The 21,030-nt window shown below is 50.2% G+C and overlaps 1 protein-coding gene across 4 annotated transcripts in view; it reads right to left on the bottom strand.

Moving 5' to 3' along the window:
* NR5A2 (nuclear receptor subfamily 5 group A member 2) overlaps positions 1-19,659 on the bottom strand; it is a 99,719-nt gene extending 80,060 nt beyond the window's left edge. The window contains exons 1-5 of one of the 4 annotated variants that reach the window (XM_066238691.1): positions 19,354-19,659; positions 9,464-9,601; positions 5,599-5,717; positions 3,872-4,013; positions 492-1,138 (exon numbers count right to left, since the gene is read on the bottom strand). In XM_066238691.1, coding sequence (XP_066094788.1) covers positions 492-1,138; positions 3,872-4,013; positions 5,599-5,717; positions 9,464-9,601; positions 19,354-19,471 — 1,164 coding nt within the window. In that variant the 5' untranslated portion in view covers positions 19,472-19,659. Of the gene's footprint in view, positions 1-491; positions 1,139-3,871; positions 4,014-5,598; positions 5,718-6,681; positions 6,833-8,169; positions 8,314-9,463; positions 9,602-19,353 lie in introns of those variants that run through there. The other 3 variants (XM_066238701.1, XM_066238718.1, XM_066238708.1) reach the window with 3 other exon arrangements.
* Positions 19,660-21,030: the final 1,371 nt, after the last annotated feature.

Genomic DNA, 21,030 nt, shown 5'->3' with positions numbered 1-21,030 from the left:
TCACTAGTGGAGGCATCTGCATTCTTTAGGGTCTAAATACAACCCAATGCTGGGGCCCCCCCCTTTTGAAATGGTGCTGTTATAAGATAGCCCTTGACTTGGTAATCTTTAAAAAAATGTGTATCAGGAGCTATTTCACATTGACTTCCGTTGTCTAGCCACAAACCATCTGAGTTAAAGGGAATAAATAAAAACATTCTACTTTTCAGGAAAAATAATACCCCCCCCAAAAAACCCTGTTTCCCATATTTTACATCAAAAGCTATCCCCACAGCTAACCACACAGACTAGAAGCCCTATAAAGTTAAGCTGCTCTAGCCTTGAGGTCAAGGTCATCAAATTCTTCTACCCCGTAAATCGTACAAAGAAGGCAGGCAATGAAACAAAGCAAAACAAAAATGTTTGTCCCAGCACCAGAAACGCATTAATTAGGAAGAGCATTCAGTCTCTCTAGACAGGGGCATTAGAAGTTGTAAGAGCTGGGGACCTACCTTCAGTTCCCGGAAGAAGATGCTACTCCTGGCCCACTCGACGATGGAGAAGAGGGTTTGGTCCGCCATTTTGCACATCAGCCCAAATGTGCTCAGCTTCTCATGTTTGCTCCGGTTTGCTTGTTCTTGCTGCAAATAGGCCATGATTTTGGCTTGGACTTGGGGCTCGTCTGGCTCGCACTTCAAAAGTTCCAGGATCAGGTGCGGGATGCTCGCTGGAGAGCTTGTCTGGTAGCTGTCCATGTAGGAGTAGCCCATGATGGACTCTGGCGAGCTGGTGTAGGGGTCCGGGTACTCAGACTTGATGGCCCGGCTTGGAAAGTGGCTGTAGGTTTGGTAACCTTGCAGGCTGCCATGAGGTGGCATTGTCATGCTGATGGGGGATGTTACAAAGGGACTCCGGTCATAGTCTGTGGGTGGCAAGGCAGCATGGTTCAGAGGTAGGCCTTTGGAGGCAGAATGAATGTTCTGGATTGCAGAGGAGATGCTCAGCTCAGACGGCATCGCTTGGATCACTTGAGACATGGCTTCTAGCTTCAGTCCGTTAGCTCGAATGAGGGCTTTCTTCTGTTGCTTCAGTGCCCTGTCTCTCTTGTACATTGGCCCAAATTTATTCCTTCCTCCACGCATTCGGTCAGCCCTTACCGCTATTGGGGGGAAAGGAAAGGAAATCAGGATATATAAATAATAAGATGTATATTATTAGCATTCTCCAGATCATCAGCTATGTAGAAATAGTGGGAATTAACCAGAAGTAGTGGTAGATGTTTTCTTTCTTTCTTTCTTTCTTTCTTTCTTTCTTTCTTTTTTTGTATTTTCTGAAGTTGGAAATGGGGAGGCAGTCAGACAGACTCCTGCATGCGCCCGACCAAGATCCACCCGGCATGCCCACCAGGGGGCGATGTTCTGCCCCTCTGGGGCATTGCTCTGTTGCAACCAGGGCCATTCTAGCGCCTGAGGCAGAGGCCATGGAGCCATCCTCAGCGCTCGGGCCAACCCTGCTCCAATGGAGCCCTGGCTGCGGGAGAGGAAGAAGAGGGGGAGGGGCAGAGAAGCAGATGGGTGCTTCTCCCGTGTGCCCTGGCCGGGAATCGAACCCAGGACTCCTGCACGCCAGGCTGACACTCTACCACTGAGCCAACCGGCCAGGGCCTGTGTTTGTTTTCTTTACAGCAGCCCTCAAAGATTTCCCCTAAAAGCCTTGTCCTCATTATTTATGAATTGTTCCTTCCAAGAGTATTTATCATAATATATATATATATATATATATATATATATATATATATGATACAAAGTGACCAATGAGCCCTTTGGTAGACTGCAGAGACTTCCTAATTGTTGCCATACATAGAGGAGACTTTGTGTCACTAAAAAGATTGTTAATTTTTCTACTAAGAGTATCTGTTTTATTCTGTCAGTTACATTGTGATTCCTTTTATGAAAATCCAAGCCGGTGCAAGTGGGGGAGGATATCAAATAACCCACTTCTGGATTATTTTCTCTTAGAACATCTCCCTCCTTCAAAGCCAGGTTGGCTAATTTGCCAAGAAAAGGGCTAGGAAGCTCCTTTTCTTCAAAAATAATTCGTAGCTCGACTCGAACGCCCATCCGATCACCACTGGTTGATGTGTTTATTTTTAGCAAAAACTGGACACAATGAAAGCAGATTTGTTTCAGAAGCTGTCAGGGCGGTCCACCACCACCGTGCTGTGTGGAGTCCGGGGCCAAGTCTAATAAGTTAGCCGTCCTGTCCAAGCCCACAGTGGCCAACGGCGATTAGACAGAAGCCAGCTATCTCTGACAGCATGTGACATATTGAAACAGCTGGAGGTTAAAAATTTTGGAGCTTTTTAAAAATTTTTACTTTAGAATTAATACAGTGTTCAACATTTATGTCAAGGACTCAGAGTCCTATACAAGGTAATAGAGTTTTTTCATGTAGGTGAGAGTTTATTAAATATTCAGTTGTTTCATTACACTGATGAGAAAGTATAAGTAGGCACCCAAGTGACTTACAGTTAAAAAGCCACACATTTTCAGGTAAAGAAATGTCACTTTTTTCTTTCCTTTCCTTCCTTCCTTCCTTCCTTCCTTCCTTCCTTCCTTCCTTCCTTCCTTCCTTCCTTCTTTTCTTTAAATCAAACAACATCCCCAGAAATCACAACATTTAATTTTTAGCATTTAATTTTCTGGTTCTCTTACTTGCAGTAAGTCTCTGTCACAATATTTGGCTTTTGCAGGGAAAAGTGATTATTGATAAAAAAATGAATAAATATCAATTACTGCCTTTCAATTTCTTCTTAAAAGTAATACGTACAGACCTAACAATCCTTGGGATAATCAAAAGTGGCTACTTCTGTTAGGAAGGGCTCTATTAGGCATTCAGAAGACTTATTGAGAGATTTAGGGGGGGTATTTCTATCAAATCTGGGTTCCACATAACAGGAGAACCTCAAACGCAAGAAGCCTGTGCCTCACTGATGGGAGAAAATGCACTCTGGTGCCCGGCACGCGTCAGCGAGACACGTTGGCCAATACTGCTTGCTTTATTTGAAGTTCACTTAAACTGTGCAGAGTCAGTAGGTGAGAGCATCTGAAGAACTCCGACATACCACAGACGTCCATGAACTACAGATTATCTACATTGCTCATATTTTAACTTCCCTGCCTGCCTGCCGACCTGCCGATCCCAAGTCCTGGCTCTGCCCTTTCAAAGTCAAGTTGAATGTGGCTGTCTCACCGTTCATTGTTTTTCATGTTTTCCTGCTTCTCAACTTTGTGTTTAAATTTTTTGTCTTGTAGGTTCAGTCACTAACTTAATTTTTAAATAATAAAGTGCTTTCCCACACAGTCCAAAAATGACTATCCATGCACAACTCCTTTGGACAACAAAAGGCTTATTTCATCTTTGCTCAGGAATCACGTCATTGATTGTTACACTGAAGACAAGCACACTGATTAAAAAAAATAAAAAATAAGATCCCAAGCAAACTTTTTCTAGGACATTCTGATTCGAAAACTTAAGGAATTTTTTTTTTTGCAAACAATTTTTGTTTGTTCTCCATTGAATTGCTTGAGTCTTATTTTTATCTAACCTGTTTATTTTTTAAGTGTCAAGTACAGCTCCCCCCGCCCCAACAAAAAAAGGGGGAGGGCAGGGTACAACTCTAATATTAAAATGTTTTTCCTGGTTGATTTTGCCAGGGCTAAAATGAAACTCAGGCTATTTCTGCCAACAAAACATAAAGTCTTACATCATTGTCAATCATGCTAAAAGACTAGGGAAGTCATGTTACTATTGATATGTTATAAGCACAATGTGGTTTTAAATACTATGACCTTGGAGAGTTACCAGGTGGCCGTGTTGGGAAGAATCTTACCTTCCAGCTTCATTCCAACACTTAGACATTTCTGAAATCGACAGTACGGACAACGCTTTCTCTGTGTTTTGTCAATCTGACAGTTCTGGTTTTCTATACACGTGTACCTTTTATTATTCTGGACAGTCCGCTTAAAAAATCCCTGTAAGACAGAGGAAACAGTGAGACACATGATCAAATCTAACCCCCATCTTCTCCCCTTGTTTCATTGTAAGGAAATTGCCAGCAAAAAGAAAAAAAAATTTTTTTCCCACTGAAGCCTTTGAGCCCTTCTGTGGGTCTGTGGTTTGTTTTATATTTTAACAGCTCAACCCCCACCACCGTGCCAGGCCTTTGCAGAGACGTATCTGGCATCAGGGACATATTCCCGAAGACTTAACGTATGTCCAATCTTGGGGAGGTTTGGCTACACACTCACCTCAACATTTAAAGAAAAATACATTCTATTATGGAACAGTGCCTTTGTTCTCTTTTCTTTTTCCTATTAGCCTTTCTGTCCAGATAGAGGAAACACTGACGATCTGCATTGGTTTTAAGGAGTCTGATGATACAATTTCAGGGATGGACTATTGCAAAACACCAGTGGGAAAATTTGGCTAGCAGAGAATCTCAGATCTTTTAAAATGTCAATATTAAGTAGTTTAAAAGCAAAAGGATTTTAAGAGTTAAAATTGGAAAAATGTTCATAATTCCACTAGAATGCATTGCCAGTATGAGAACTTTGGGGGGGGGAGGAAGAAAGAAAATAAAAAGAAAGAAAAAGTAAAACTAATAGGGGGTCAAGTATAGCAGAGAGCTGGTTTAACACCAGGGGTATACAGTTTCCTTAGATTTCACTCAAAAATTAAATCAGAAAGAAAATGTGTAGCTTTAGAATATAGTAACAGTGTTACCAGGGCGCTGTCCTCTTTCTGCAGATTCTGCCCCTGCCATAGAGCAAAACAATCTTACAATCTTACTTTGTTGGGGAGAACTGGAGGGCCTTTCCTGCAGTGGTTTAAGGAATTGTGCTGATCTTTCTACTTAAAAAAAAAAAAAAGTTGAAAACCAGTGTAAATATTAAAAAAAAAGTCTAAGATATGAGTAACAAGATAGTACATTTTACATATTTTACATATTAAAACCTTCCATTTATATCAGCCCCATGTTGATGAAAGCTACTCTGTTGTACACAAGGACCTGGTTTCTTGTTCTTTATGATAGAAATTTCAAAAAAAAATCTTAAAAAAAATTGCTTTGGGAGTAAATCAGGATGAAATCATACAGTTGGGAATGTAGACGTTTATGCCTGCGAATAATAAATGTTTGGATCCGTGGCACAGAATGCTCTAAGTTAAAAGGTATTTGCGAAATACTTTGTCATGGTTCCCCTTGAGAACAGCGATGCTTTAAATATCTATAAGTCAAGCAAAATCAATATTTAGGACTGTTAGAAGTAGAAGTTTTTCTTCCAGCTACACGGCTCCACCACAATAAAATATTTTAAAACCATGAGACTGGCAAAGTTTTTTAAACAGCATAAATTTCTTGGCCTTTTGAATTAAACCAGACACATATTTCTAGGAGCCATCTCCATAGAACTAACTCTCTCTCTCATTTTTAATTAAGTCTAAAAAAATAAAATAAAATAAAATAAAACACAGCCTACACGTAACTTTAACAAGTCACCCAATGGTTTATGTGGGTTCTGAACGTCCTATGTCTCAGGCAGCAATGTGCAAGCACACCTTGCAGCTCTCACAGGTCAGGAGCCCGTAGTGATACCCGGACACTTTGTCTCCACACACAGGACACAGCTCCTCCAGGTCTTCATCGTAGGAGTAATTCACCATTTTAAACTGGGACACTGGAATAGAAGAGACATGGACAAACGGGGCCCAATTAATGTCCTAGCTGGGTTTTCATCTCCCAACAAAAAGCACCATGCTGACTGGTGGGCAGACACCACCAAGGGAAAATGCGAAATAAAAATAGATCTTTTAAGAAACCCAAATGTTCTTAGAGCACTACTCTACAGGAAAGGTAAAAACATCTTTCAGCGTTAAGATGCACGCAGCTCATAGATACGTTTTTGTTTTTGTTTTTTTAGTTTAAAAATGATTCCAACGTCTTCTCTTCAACGTTTACACAACTGACCACGGTGGAACCAGCCAGACTAAAAACAGAACTCGCTTAAAGGAACAACCTTGAATTTCATTGGAAACTTCCTTAAAAGTTCCCAAAATGTCACCTTTGCCCGAAGGACAGAAACAAGAACGCCCCATATCCCCACTCTTGAAGGAAGTTTGTAGGCGGCAGCACCTCGCCCACGAGGAGCCGCGCGGGTTTGCAAGCCCTCGGCGCAGAGATCGGCCCCAGACACGGGGTCGTGAGCGGCCCCTCTCCCGACAGCCCGCGGGCCCAACGTTCAGGTCTGTGCTCGGACCCGCCTGCACCCGCAGACTTGCATCTCCACCCATTTGGAAATCTGCAAAAATGAAAAGGAAAAAAGGGAAGACGCCCGAACGAAAAAATTAAAAAAAAAAATGTTTTTTTTTTCTTTTTAAAAAAGGGGAAAAGAGACCCAGGAGGTTTCGTTTCGTTGCCAAGCACTGAAGTCCTGTAATGAACTTCACATGTTTTCGGTCATCCCTGCAAAACATAAACACCCTAAGATCGCTCTGTTCAAGTTAAACCGAAATCAGGCCGCGGACCGCACCGCGGGGATCGGGTGACCGCTTTCCTGGGACGGAGCCGCGCCGAGCCTCTTGGTTTAGCGAAGGGGGTGTCTGTGCGTAGAAGGGCAGAGGGCCCAGGGGCCCCGATAGTACCTGGTCCGGACCTTTCCTGAGAGTCCGCGTCCGCTGGGCGGGCACAGATCCCTTAGCCGGGCCACCGCGCGCCCTCGGGCACAGTCCTGTGTACCCCTGGGGCGCACTCGCCTCTCGCCGGTTGCTCAACCTCCGCTAACACAGGCGCGCAAACACCGACTCCGTTTGTTTTAAGTTAATCAGTGGCATTTGCAGGGGGAGGGGTAGAGGGGAGGATGGGGAACCGTTGACCCAGCAGAAGTTTCCTGATTTGTTTACCAAAAAGGAAAGAGAGTAGTAGCCGCCCCATCTCCAAAATACCCAGCTCCTAAGTCACCATAGCGGCCTCCTAGCCAGCGACTTGCTCTCTCTCTCTCTTTCTCTCTCTCTCTCGTTTAAAGCCAAGTTCTTCAGGAAGGATTCTGGGGGTGTTAATGCAACGCTTGGTAGTTGGGCGCCTGGCTCCGCCGACTCAGAGCCCTGCGCTGGGGCTTAACCTGGAGTCAGACAGAGTTTGAAGGGAATTGGCGGAAATAGCGTTCCAGCGGAGCCAGGCGCTGGGCTCCCGGCACAGAAATAAGGAGACGCCGAGCGCGGTCCTCCAGTGGCGCCGGCCTGGGTTCCAGCCCTCAGGGGGCCGCGCTCCTGTTTTGAGAACCTGGGAGTTCAGAAAGGTTGAAGGTTGGAGAAATTGGATTATAGTCCCATTTCTCCTAAAATTCATGACTCTTGTTTGAAGCATTATTTTAAGGACAAAAAAAAAAGTGTACTTTACCAACTCTGCCCTTTTCTACCTCCCTGTCTCCCAACAAAGAAAAATCCAACTTCGCACCTAAGGGGCATGGAGAGGCCAGTTTACAGGAAACCCGGTGCCGAATGCGGGGGCTCCTACACGGAAAAGCCGGGAGTGGGGTGGAGACCCTCTTGGAGAAGTCAGAGAGGGAGGCCACGCGGAGGCACAGAGGCGGCTGTACGACGCTGGGGCGTTCAGAGTTTCCCAGGTGCTGTGACCTAGGCAGGCATTTGGAGAACGATGTCATTCGGAGCAAAGAAGTCCCAATGTTGAGAAAGTGGAGCCCTGGAAAGCTGGGGTCTCAGAGACCCGCGGAGAAGTTCCCCCTAAATTGGGCGCGCATGCACTATGCTGGGACCCAGCAGCCGGTCCTCCCCTCGGGTGGTCCCCCCACCCCCCCAGGTCGGACTGTGGCGCACCCGGCTGAGGCCACAGCAAACGAGGAACAGAGGTCCCGGTCCCCAGGGGTTCCTCCCGGCCGCGTGGCTTGGAGGCAGCCGTGCTGCGCGCTTCCCAAGCCGGTTTTCCAGCCCAGAGCTGCGGTGAGCGCGCGGCCAGAGGCTGTTCTGAACCCCGGGCACAGAAAAGCTAACTTTCTGCTTTGGGGCAGTTAAACCATGTCGAGAACACCCCTCTCAAACTGTACAAAGAAAATGTTACCACAATGGCATTTTCCAACCATCACCCCCCAAAGCCCTGCTTCCTGCCTCCCCAACCTCAGGCTCCAGCGTCTCCACAGGTTCCTCAGGCACACAGGGGCCAGTAAAAGAAGCAGAAACTTCTCTTTTGGACCCAAGAATCACGCCGGCCTCACGGGCACCCAAAGGATCCTCTCTCGCAGCAGCTGGCGGCTGAGGGTCCCGGGATCCGGCTTCCCTGCTGTGTCCCCGTGCCTCCACTGCATGGGGACCCCAGGGACCAACAGGAACGACCTCTTTGGGCCAGCCCGGCTCCCTCCGCAGCCAGCCCGCACGGTGATCTCAGGGGTCTCAGCCCAAGGGACTTCCACAGCCCTTCCTGGTGGGTTGAAGAGCCCCCAGGATCAGGGAGGGATAACCCACACCCCAGGCCTGCCACGTGCCTCTCGGCCACGCCATTTCCCCAGCGCGAGCCCAAGTGCTGCGCGCATCAGCTACGAACTCTGCTCCCGACACCCCCCTGCCCTTTCAAGCTTGCTCCCGGGGACTTGAAAGCGTTCCAGGAAGCGTTCCAGGATCCCAGGCCCGCCTGCCCGCATACCCTGCGCTCGGGAAGGGGCGAGGATGGAAGAGTGCCGGTGACTCTTCCTAGCATTGTTCCCTCCACGGCCTAGCGCCACTGCGACAAACTTCTGAAAGGCTTCATACAGCTAGAGTTAGAGTCGCTATTTGGGAATGCGGTGAACTCAGCCAGCGAGAGTCACTGTCTCTGTTAGCAGTCAGGCACTGGGAAAAACAACACAGGACTCCCAGGTGCCTCACTCTCGGACTGCGAGGAAGTGCCAAGCTACACGGCACCCCCCTCCACTCCCTCTGCAGGACTCCCTCAGAGCATGGGGGCGAGGCCATGTTTGGCTCTTCAATTCTACTCGCTTTTATGAACTTGCCTGAGTTGGAGCCAGCTCCTGGGGTGAGCACCGGCATTCTAACACCCAGGACGAACCTTGAAGATGCCACCTTCCCTGCAGGTGACTTTCCTGAGCAGAGTGTTCTTCCTCAACACAAGCGCACGGGTCACCTCCCCACCGGTTATGGTGACCGGGTTTCCAGAGACACTCCTTTCCATTCAACTACCTTCAGCCTGAAGCCACCGCTCGGGTGGCCAGAGAGCTTGATGCTTCCCTCTTTCTAATTAGAAGCGGCCAGTTAAGCATGACTTGGAAAACGTCCACCCCGCATGGCTCCAGAGCCGTAAACTTCCATGCCTGCCTGGGGAGGGGGCCTGACGCCCGTGTGCAGCCCGGCGGGGCCGCTCCAAGCTCGCTGAGGCCGGCGCGGTGGCCGCGGGAGCCGGAGCGCGGTGCACGCTTACCTTGCATGTTTTCCGGCATCTGCACCTGGTCCCCATGCGATCGAGCCAGTCCCAGGGCTTCCGTCTCCACTTTAGGCAGCATGACAAGGTGGCCGTGCGCGAGGAGTGCGGTTCGGTGTCCGTCAGGAAGCTCCGCACCTGGACGCGACCGCACAGATTCAGCCCCGGCGGGAAGAAAGAAGGGGAGCCTGGGGGGTCCGCTCGCCCGCCAGCTCACAGGAGCGCGCCTCCGTCTCCTCCGGGGCTGCGAGTCCGGACCCCTGTGCCCCGTCCAGCCCCGTAGCTTTGAGCCGCACCCCAACTGCGAGGAGGAGACAGGGGGCTGGAGACCCGGCCGAGACCCAGCGGAGACCCAGCGGAGAGGGCGCCCCGGGCGCGCGGGCTCGGTGAGGATGGAGGCAGCAGCGGCGGCAGCAGCAGCGGCGGCGAGGACGCAGCTGCCCGGGGCGCGGATCAGGGCGCGCTGAGCTCCCCGCGCGCAGCGCAGAAGGCGGGGGAGAGGTGCCGCCGCGCTGGCGGCAGGGCCTCTGTCTCTACAGTCAGACGGCTCGGCGACTCCCACCCTCCTTGCACCTCGGGACGCAAGATCGCAGGATCAGCAGGGGTCTCTCAGGCGCGTGCCGCACTTCTCTGCTCTCCGCCCCTTCCCGGCCCCTGCTCCCGGTCCCTGCTCCCTGGCGCTCGCAGTCACAAGTGGGGAGCGTGAAGTTCCAGCCTTGCTCTCCCTGCTCCTTCACGTCTCCCCTTTGCAGCCCCGACAGTGATGGTGCTGGAAGGAAAGAGGGGTCCAGGAGGAGAAGGGAGGTGAGGGGGGCCAGGGGTTGGAAAGGCTGGGATTAGGGCTGACGACAGTGACTGGAGACGTGGTTCCTGACTCAGGTCGGACCCAGCCGCCAGCCAATGAGGAGGCGGCGCACGCCCCAGTCCTAGTGCCTGTCGCAACCTCTCCACCCAGCCGAACCCCCCCCCCCCCCACCGCACCCCGGCCCGGGGCGGGCGACCTGGATGCTTCCGGGTCTTAGAGCGGGTGAGAGGCGACCTCTGCCTGAGCGCAGTGGCGGCGGCTGGAAGGTTGGGGCGGCGATCTCTGCGAGCTAGAGCCGAGGGGGAGCCGAGAGGAGAGAGACGGGGGTGGGGGTGCGCCCTCGTGTGTGCTTCGGGTGTGAGGCTGGAGGGGGTGTGTGTTAAACACCCGTCTTAACAATCTAAAGGGGAAAGGTGTTAAATCAAATTGACTGCTCTTTTCAGAAGCAGAGCGGACCGCCTGGCCAGGGGCTCCCAGCTCCACTGCCCGAGACACTCAGTCCGCGTGGGTCCCTGGGCGCCCCGGAGGGGCGGAGCGGCTCCGTCCACGGAGGGGACAGCCCCACTGGGGCGAATTCACTCACTGGCAGGAAATTAGATGGAGAGCGACCCCTGTTTCGTTGCTCCTATCCAGTGCCTTCAGTCACTTAAAAACGACTCCCACCTCCTCAACCCAAAATTATCTTGGAGACAGACTTTCTAAATTTTAGTGAACTGTGTTCCACTTAGAATGCAAAGATCAGTCTGGGCTTTTCTTTCTTCATTTTGGTGTCTTTGGTGGGACGGAGCCACTGGAGGCCCAGAGGCCCAGAGGCCCAGAAGCCCATCACTTAAAAAAAAACACAAAAAAGCTTTCAGGCCCTGGCCGGGCAGTTCAGTGGATAGAGCGTCCTCCTGGTGCTGCAAGTCGGCGCTCGACCCCAGGTCAGGACGCAAAGGAGAAGCAATCTCTGGGTGCAGAACTAAGTGGAACGATGCGTTGTTGCTTCTCTCTCTCTCTCTCTCTCTCTCTCTCTCGCTCTCTCTCATCAATCGAAAAAAAAAATTTTTTTTTTTAAGTTTTAAAGAACCATCTGTTAGGAGAGCTCCTCGGCCACCAGCCCAGCCACATCTTAGGAGTTTTTCAATCTCAATGAGATAAAAAACATTTTGTTTTAGCCTCCTAATAGCATGTGAAATGCCTCCTAGTCAGGGTCTGCTCAGAGACAGGGTAATTACCAGAGTCCACGCAAGAGGGGGTGAATTTGAATCTCAAAAAGATCTGAATGTATTCTATTTGAATGGCAGGGAGACTACACATTCAAACTGCCCCTGCCCAAGACGGTGATGAACCGAGAAATAATACCCCAGTCACTGTTCTGCATAATCTCCGCTTTGCTAGGAAATGGTGGTTCGCCTCCCGCCCACGCCTGGGGGACTCAGATGGCGCTGGCTCTCTGCACGGACTTGTCACTTTGCTCTCCAGAATATATTCAGAATCTAAGTTGTTTATTTACATTCGGTTTTAGTAGCAGTTTAGGGGGTGGGGGGGCGGAAACATTTAAACTGGGGGGCGCTGTCCATAAATTTGCAAAGGGGATTGGGCTGCAGTTGCTAAAAATTAATGAGGCTTAAAATGCTCAGATTTTCTGGACAGCAGTAGAAAAGTGACCCTGACAATCTGCGTTCAGCAATAGTTGATGACTAGTTGTTTTGAATATCATTGTGAATTAAGTATATGTGTGTATAATCCAGAACAGGAGTTAATTTCAGTGCTCAAATTAGGGCTCTGCTTGTGGGCTTGGGTGAACTTTGAAAGTCAGTTCAGTACAAAGTCTTACTTTAAGGACAATGTACCCCCACCCCCGCGACGGAGCTTATGGGGCACTTATGCCCTCTTTCCCAGTAGAGACAGGCAGCTGTGGGGACAGCATCTGGGTCCTCCTCAGTGTAGGAGGGAGGGTCTGTCCTCTGGTGGGAAGGGCAGGAGGAAGAGGTGAGTAGGAAATGGGAAGAAGTAGAAAGAGGGTCTGAGGGGACTGTGTCTTTGTCATGTGGCCAAATGCCCCTCTGGACTTGAGGCTGAGCTGGACCTAGCTGAGGAGAACTTAGTGTTCAGCAATAACCCAGAGCGCCTCTCTAGGCCAAGCCAATGTGTCCTCCCATCACCGCCCTGCCCCGCCCCGCCCCCAAAGATAGGGGTCGATAGTGAGGAGAGAACAGCTGGCATTTATTCATCCTCCCGTTGTGAGCGGGACGAGGTTTTGAAAATCCACCCTCGAAACAATGCACAGTCCTATCACCGAGGAGAGAGGCTTTTTCAGCCTTCCCCTGAAGGTGCAGCCCAGGATGACAACCTGCTCAGCCCCCAGCAATACCGAGGGGAAGGTCTCAAGAGGAGAGAAACTTCGTTTTCTGAGAGCCACAGGCCTCCAGCTCCAGGAAGGGAAGCCTCCCCAGGACCAGCCCCGTCCCATCCCTCTGCGATCTCTGACCCCCCACCCCCACTTCCTGGAGCCGGGGACCTGCTGCAGTGCCCTGGTGCGGGGACTGGTGACTCCTAGAACACCCTCCCCGGAGAGGCGGGAGGGAGGAGCCCGCACAGCCTGCACCGCTGGGTTCGTCACCTGGGGACGAGCCAGGTTGCAGAGGCCGCGTTGTGAACGGGGAGGGGAGGCCGCTGAAATGGGGTGGGGGGCACGGTGAAACCGAGCCTGTGAGGTCTGAATGTTAAGGCGCGCGGTAGTCTGGCCTGACCGACAGATAACACCGACCGGTTTGAAATGACAAAGGACCCCCGTCTGCGGTGGACATCGCCTCTTGGTGGGGACAAACTCAGAAATCTACCAGACGCGAGACCTGTAACCAGCTGGTTCTCGATCTGAGTCTCTTCCCTGCGCTCCTCCTGCCTATTTGGGGCAAACTTTCACTTCCTGCCTTCGTGCCGGCCCCCCGCGCCCCCTTCTTTCTGACAAGACGCGTCTCCAGGGCTCATCCTTGCGGTTGCTCCAGTCTGAAAGCGCTGATTGACGGCTGCAATTATAAAGGCTGATGGCTCGGGGAGGCTCCCGCAGCCTTGACGCGCGCGGGAAGCGCAGTCCTGGCATATTTTATCCCCGCTTAGCGTTGCGGGCCGTGCGCCCCTCTCGCCCCCTGCGGGCTGCAGCCGAGGAGGTCTCGCCCTCCCCACCCGCGAGGACCACCCGCCTAGCCCTCCTCCGCCCCGCCGCCACGGGAGCCGCGGCCCTCGGCTGGAGCTGCGTGCTGCCGGCTGTCAGGAGACGCTATGTCGAGGCACCCAGGACTGGTCCGAGTCTCCTGAGCTCGGCAAACACGAGTCCGCAGAAGACGTGGGGGGAAAGACTCACCTCTCCCGCGCCTGGGGGGTGGGGGTTGGGGGAGGAGCCTCGCACGACACCGCCCCCCCACCCGGCCACCACACTGACTTGCACCTTTACTTTCTTGGAAACAATTTCTAGAAGCTTCTCAGGTCCTATTTGTTGGTGTTTTTAACAAACCAGAATAATTGATTTCTTTTCTCATAGCATGTGTCTACTTTGCAGCCCCAGAAGAAACCTAGACTTATTATTCAAACAATTTCTAGAAGAAACTCCAGAGGAGGCTGCTCATCAGCCCCCTGACCTCGGCCTTGCCTAACTTATCCCCCTTCGCCTGGCCAAGGCCGTCAGGCGCACGTTGCCTTCCTCTGGGCGAGAAGTTCAGTGAGACCTCCAGAGTCTGTTCCGTGGCTCCTGGCGCTGGGATACCCGCCTTGCCTGCAGGATCTCTTAATTCTCAGTAAAGAGGGATTACATTTCAGCTCAAACCTATCAATTACAGGGAGCTTGAATAGGTGAGCAGTCTGGCCTTGTTTAAAAAAACAAACACGTCCCTTCTGCTGCCCGTATGAATAGCCACTTGGGACTGCATCCCTAGGGCTGCGGCGTGGCCCTGACAATCTGCCCCCTGGGCCGTCCCTTCACGCAGGATGGCCCTGCCTTTCTTGGGCGGAAGGCGAGGCGACGCCGGGTCCTGGGAGCCTCCCACGTGGGCAAGGTGAGGGGCTGGAGTGTGGCGCGGTTTCTGGCGTCTGCAGCGCTCTGCGCGGAGGCTTCGCTGGAGAACTCTTTGGCTGTATTTTCTCTGAGGAGCGTGGTCCCCAGCCAGGGTCTCCGGCGCACCCGCCTTGGGAGAGCCTGGGTTCTTTCCGGTACGTGGGGAGATCCGTGTGGCTGGCGATGCGATGTTTGGTAGGGGTTCCTATCCAATCTACAATCTACCTCTTCCGCACTCTGACTGAAATGATGATGAGCATCAGCTCCAACGCAGAACTGGAGCCAACCCTGTCATCTTCGGGACAGTGAATGACGTTCTCGAGGATGACCCGGCTCCAGGAGGCCACCTAGCACTTGGTGAAGCCAGCTGAGCACTTGGAGTAGCATTTCCTAGGTCCCTAAGCCTCTCCTCAACCTGGACTGGGTATTCTGGGCTAGCGGTCACCTGAGTCCTGCCAGAATGGAAGTTCACGGAGGGAACACTCCCGAATTCCTGCGCCCTAGCAGGGCTAGGCTGGACCAGGGGGCTCCAGCCCAGGACAGCCCCGAGCCAGCCAGTGGTCACTGGTTCTTAAGATCAAAGAATGACAGCAAGCAGCTGGAGTCTTTCTTGGACAGTAAAGAAAGTAGGGGTTTGTAAAGGCTGGGCCTGCAGTGGTATTGTCCCCTGGGGCTTGGGAAGTGTTAGGGTTGTGAGGTGGTGGTGGTGGGGTGTATTGTCACCCCCACCAGCTTACAGACAACTTCTGCTAATAAGAGATGGTGGCCAGCATGAATGGAGCTGGGGACAAGTTCTTTTGCTTTACTGTGGGTTTCTGGTCTGGAAACTGTGGGCAGTTACCCTGGGGACCTGGTATAGAGGTGGGGGCGGTTCTCACAGGTTTTCTTTCCCATACTGTAGAAGTAGGATCCCAGGCTGCAGTCCCCCAGATCCTGACATTGAAATCAAATGTGAGTGACAGGCTAGGGACCAGCATCTCTTTGCTGGAGACCCACCTGAATGTCTCAGAAATGTTTTAGAAAAGCGTGGTGATGCTCAGAAGGTCTCTTTCCCTGTCCCATCCCCCACAGGACCACCAACCTTTGTTTCCTAGGGGAAAAGTCCATTTCTCTTTAAACTCAGTCACTCATTTTGAGTGGTTTTCTGTCTCCCACACCTCCCCCCAGACCCACTACTTACAACCAGTCGACCAGTTGATGTTCTGAATTCTCCAGGTGCCCTGTCACCCTGTCACTAGCCCTGTGAGTTGCCATCATACACATGAAACTTCATTCAGACTCTGACCCTCTCCAGGACCTCCGGAAATCCCTTCCTCTGGGCTCCCAGGTGCTGCCTCCCAACCCCCATGCCTGCCAGCCCTTATGAAGTCTGGCAGGATCTAACCCTGATTTCACCAGTGCAGTGAAAAGGGTGATAAACAGCCTTTCTTCATCCCCAGATGCCTTTCTGAAAGAACCCTGAACCCACCAATTTGCTTTATGTCACAATTCCTTCTCATCAGCAAGGGCAAATAGTTATTCCAGTGAAGAAAAAGCACAGGTTTCAGAATCCCTCCCAACCCCCCTCCCCCATTCTGTTTACAGTCCTCTCTCCTGACAAGCTCAGTGGCTGTGAGTTGATTGCATTTCTGCTGGTAAAATAGGGTTAACAAGGTAAACTATATAGACAAAAGACAAAAAAAAAAAAGGACTAAGGAAGAAGCAGCCTTTAGTAATGGGTCTCGGTCACTTTCAGTCCCCAGGGTCCTCCTCCCAGGTGCACTCAAGCTCCCCGGTCACAGTTCACCTCTTCCCTGGGCCTCTGCAGACCACAGTGCCCCCCCAAATCCTGAAGTTCTTTGCAGCTAACTGGATTTTTTTCAGAGAAGTTTTTGTTCCAAGGAGGTGAAGAGTCAGGACGTGCAACCCCAAAGAAGTAGCTTACACTGTGGTGGGTTCTGGACTAGGGGAACATGATTCCAACCTTGCCCTGCAAGGAGTGCCCCTGGCGGTGTTGGTAGAAGGGCTAGGTCTTGAGGTTGGAGACTTCCCAGGGCCCTTGGCTGGCTCAGCTTAAGTTCAAGGCCGCATCCTAGATAACCCTAGACATGGTGGCTGGGTGGAGGAGTCAAGTGAGCAAGCAGTGCCCAGCTTTTGTTCTCCCTTCCTCCCTAAATCTCTCTTGGTTTATTAAAATAGGTGCTAAAAGAAAAAATTTAAGTCCCTTGGCTTACAACTTGTGGTGGAAGCAGGGAGAGGGAATCTCAGGAACAGGGTTTGGGAGGTTGGCTGGGGTGGGAAGGACAGGAAGCAGCCCAGGTTAGCTTCTGGCAGCCAGCAGAAGTCAGATCATGGGCCTGGGAGCCTGCTACTCAAGGTTAGGGTGACCCATGGGCTATCTCCCTTTTCGTCTGCAGACATCCTCAAGGGCACAGAGCTTCCCAAAGGTGGTCTCTGGAATAAGGTTAGACTCCAGGGGTGCGGAGAGGACCAGACAGCCAAGTTAGGTTCCATTGTGGGTTCGCACCTGTCAGTGCACAGACATAACTTCCTGTGGGCGAGGTACAACATCCCATTGAATGTGTGTTGTAGAATCCAGAAATGCACTTAACTTCAAGAATGACATAAGTCTAATGCAAATCAAAGCACTAGGTGGGCACATTGCCAAAGGGTTACCAAATATTTGCTGTAGGACTTCCCCTACTATATAGGTGGCTCTTTTGTTGATAGATGGGTAGCTTATGTTTGTTCTCTCTGTCTCCCTCTTTCTCTTATATCAGTACTGCACATCACCATTTAGAGAAAGGAAAACAAAAACCAACTTAAGCCAGAAAGCGAGAGTCTGGACAGAGCCAGAGCTCCAGGGGACTGACCCGGTTGCACCAGGGTCACTGCTCTCGCGTCACCCCACCCTGAGCGATGGTCCCCATGGGTAGGCAGAAAGAGCAACTTTAATGTAATTCAACTTTTCTCTACCTCCATACACGTTTTTCGTGGAGCCATCATTGTGCATTGTAGAAAAGTGTCATGCCCAGCTAGGACCCACAGGGACAGCTTTTAAATAACCAGAGGCCCAGGTGCTGGTAGACATACTGGATTCATGTAGGGTTGGCAACACTGGCTGCCAGCCCACATGCCCTATGCTCCATTTTGAGAACCATTCTGCACTCCTATCTCGTCTCAGTGCTGCACGGGTGGATTCTGCTCAGTGGGCCCGCCCCAGGCAGTCAGAGACCAGCTTCAGAGATGGGGGTCAGCCCCTTGGAATCAGCCATTCAGTCTGATGGCTCCACACTGGCACCTCTTCCTCTCCATCATTCTTTTGGGTGACTGTCTAGCCAAGAACCTGGGACTTGCTGACCCCTCAGCGCTCCTCCGAGGCTATCCGTCGTACAGAGGGAGTGCGACCTCTCGCAACCACCTGCAGGGCTGCAGTAACAGGGGGGGTGGAGTGTGCCTGGACTGGGAGGGGGCGGGTGGAAAGAAATCTGTGACCGGAAAATTGCCTGGAATTTTGTCATCCCGCAGAGGGGATCCCGCAGAGGAGGAGAAGAAGTCCGGACAGGTCGGGGTGTTGGGGAGACCGTCTGAGCCCCTCCCTCGGTACTTTTTTTTATCGAGGCCCAGTCCCTAGGTGGACGCCTTGTGGGTTCCCGCATCCACCCGACTGGGACTGGAGGGTGTCCCTTGCGCGCAGGACGGACCCGCCGCAGAGCCTGCACCATCTGCGGTAGCAGAGGGACTTGCAAGCCGCCTCCTCCCGCTCCTGACCCTGCGTAACCCACCCGAGGTCTGAACGCTGTGCCCCGCGATCCGTGTGTGTGGTCTTGGGGCCCCTCCCCGCGCACGCCCTCACCCTAGCGCATCCTTGCGCACCTCCGGCGCCTAGCCCACGAAACGCCCTTAGCCGCTGCCGCCTGGAGGGAACCTGCCGCCCACAAAAGTGGTGTGGAATTGTCCCGTGCTTCCCTGTCAACCCCGTTCTCGTGACCGTAGCGTTTTTTTTTTTATCTGCAGTGCAATCAAGCCCGTGGTGCCCACTCTGACCGCCTTTCCGTGTTCCTTCTCGTAAGGACAGAACGTTTTCTTGGTGACCGTTTCCTCAATTGATAGACTGGAGGGTGTAGTGAGCCCATAAAACAGCAATCAAGGCGCTCGGTGGGGTCAGCTGGTGATCAAGCTGGCAGGAGGAAGGGCCAGAGCCTGGGCGTTCCTCCCGGTCCCACAAGGGCTGGAGCTCCAGGCAGGCCCTGCAGTTCGCGGGGACACCCCACCAAAGCCCAGGAAAGTGCCACAAGGAAAGCCCGGGCCTTCCTGTCCCCACACCAGTGGACAGGAAGACGGACAAGATGTCCAAGAGACCAGTAATTACAGACCTGGAGGACTCACTTCCCTCTGCTCCTTTACTTTCAGGATTAATTGAATGTATTCTGGCTGTGACATTAACAAGTTTGTGACTTTTTTTTTTTAATGAAAATTAGCTTTATGTACTTCCTCATGTTTATCAAAACAAGACATGGTCATTCTTTCCAGAAACAGACAGCAACCCCTTAACTTCTCATCCTTTGCTAATAAGAGTAGGATTTTTTATTTTTTGGCATGACTTTTATTTGCCAGAAAACCAAAAGATTTCTATATAGTATCTACAATAAATGAGACTGTACTGTGGTGTGGCTTGAAGCTTCACAAATATTTGAAAGCTATCTGGTAAAGTTTGATGTGTGGTTAATTTGTTTCAAGTTGTTCAAGTTGTAGCTTATTATTTCTGATTAAAAGTTACCAGAAAATATTTGGAAGGAAATTGATATATTTCCCCTGGCTATTTTAGAATCCCTCATAGAATGATATTTTAAAAACTAGTGGTTATAATAAATAATATTTGAAACATTCATTTGCTTTTGTTGAATTTCAAGAAAGATAAAAATGGGGTATATATGGGTTTATGTGTTTTTAATCAAAACAATAGGAAAAGTAGTGACTTAATCATACTAAACACACAATGAGATTAAATTACATGTATTAACGTAAGAGTAGAATAATAAAGAGGTGATAAATGGAGCAGCTCCCACTTACCAACAGGTGCAAGTCCATGCTTTAGAGATTCTTGTAAGTCCCCAGAATCCGAATTAGAAGACATTCTCGGGGGAAATGACAGGCGCCCCTTTGCCTTAAAGTGCAAATCATTGAGCATAAGCAAAAGTGTAGCTTATCAAATTTTGTGGCCTTGGGGAAAGACACATCAGACCACAGTGACCCTTAGTGAAAGTTATAAAAAAGCAAAAAAAAAAAAAAGGAAAAAAAGAAAAAAAGAAAAGAAAATGTCTGAGAATTCAGAGAGTCCCAGGCAAGTCTTTTGCTGGACTCTGTCCTGCTTCCAGCATTGGTGACCTGCTGTAAACCATGTATCCAGTTTCATGATGGTGTCTAATCAGAAGAAGAGGAACTTCTCATAGGCTCGGAGTGATCACATGACTCCATGCAGGTCGATCAGAGGACCCTGTTATAAAGTGACAGCCAAAGAGATAAGAAGTCTTGGCAGATAACGGCAGAGCAATGATTAACTTAGAATTGAAGAGGTGCTATGCCGTCCAGGGAGTGGGAGGCTGTAAGGCACAGGGGTCAGGAGACCATGGTGGATACATCTCCAAACCAGCTCAAACCCACTCGCGTCATGGAGGCTGGAGACCTACCCCTGTGATGCCGTCACCTCGTGGCATAGAGCAGGGCAGATGGAGCCCTTCCTGACTTCTGTAAATATATTTTAGATGATAACACCGTCAGAGATGAATTCTAAGTGGTGACGAGAGATAGGATTGACACTTTGAGACATTACAGGTAGTGCCTCCAAGCTTGTGGTCATTTTATTATTATTATTATTCATGTTTTTGTCAAGCACTCTTTTTATTGTGCCTGTTCATTATTAGCCAAGGAGTTCACCTGAACTTGTTTGTACATTGCTCAGTAGATTGAAGGGCCAATCTCAGTAGATTGTCTTTTCACCTCCAGTAAAGGAAAACTTTGTATATTGAGGTTAATGCTGGCAAAATGGTGAATGTGGAATACATTTTCCATACTTTAAAAAGTTATTCTTTGCTTAAACCCATGGAAAAATCTGGATCCCTCTTTACCGTGAAAGGACTGTTAGTCAAATAAACAGAGGCAGTGTTAGTTTTTTTTGTTTTGTTTTGTTTTTTTTGGTGAATATCCCTATTGTTCTTTAAGTAATAAAATCTGGATTCTCAGAGCAGCACATGTGTTTTCTGATATTATTTTCTTGTGTGTGTTGATTTTGCTAACGGAGCAAACATTTCTTTTTTTTGCTTGATATTCTATTTGGAAAACCTAAAAAGTTTATGTATGACATTGTCTACATCAAAATTATATTTTCTTTTAACTATCTAGTGGACTTCAAAATATGATTTTTTAAAAATCGAAACCAATGATTTCTTCTCTAATTCTTTTTTTGTGTGTGTGTGACAGAGACAGAAAGACAGAGAGAGGGACAGATAAGGACAAGACAGACAGGAAGGGAGAGATGAGAAGAATCAATTTTTTATTGTGGTACCTTAGTTGTTCATCGATTACTTTCTCATATGTGCCTTGACCGGGGGCTACAGCAGACCGAGTGACCCCTTGCTCAAGCCAGTTACCTTAGGCTCAAGCTGGTGAGACTTGCTCAAACCAGATGAACCCACATTCAAGCTGGAAACCTGGGGGTCTCCAACCTGGGTCCTCTGCATGCCAGTCCGA

This window comes from Saccopteryx bilineata, chromosome 1, assembly GCF_036850765.1.
Source record: "Saccopteryx bilineata isolate mSacBil1 chromosome 1, mSacBil1_pri_phased_curated, whole genome shotgun sequence".
NCBI lineage: Eukaryota > Metazoa > Chordata > Mammalia > Chiroptera > Emballonuridae > Saccopteryx > Saccopteryx bilineata.
This window is presented reverse-complemented; position numbering and strand designations above follow the sequence as displayed.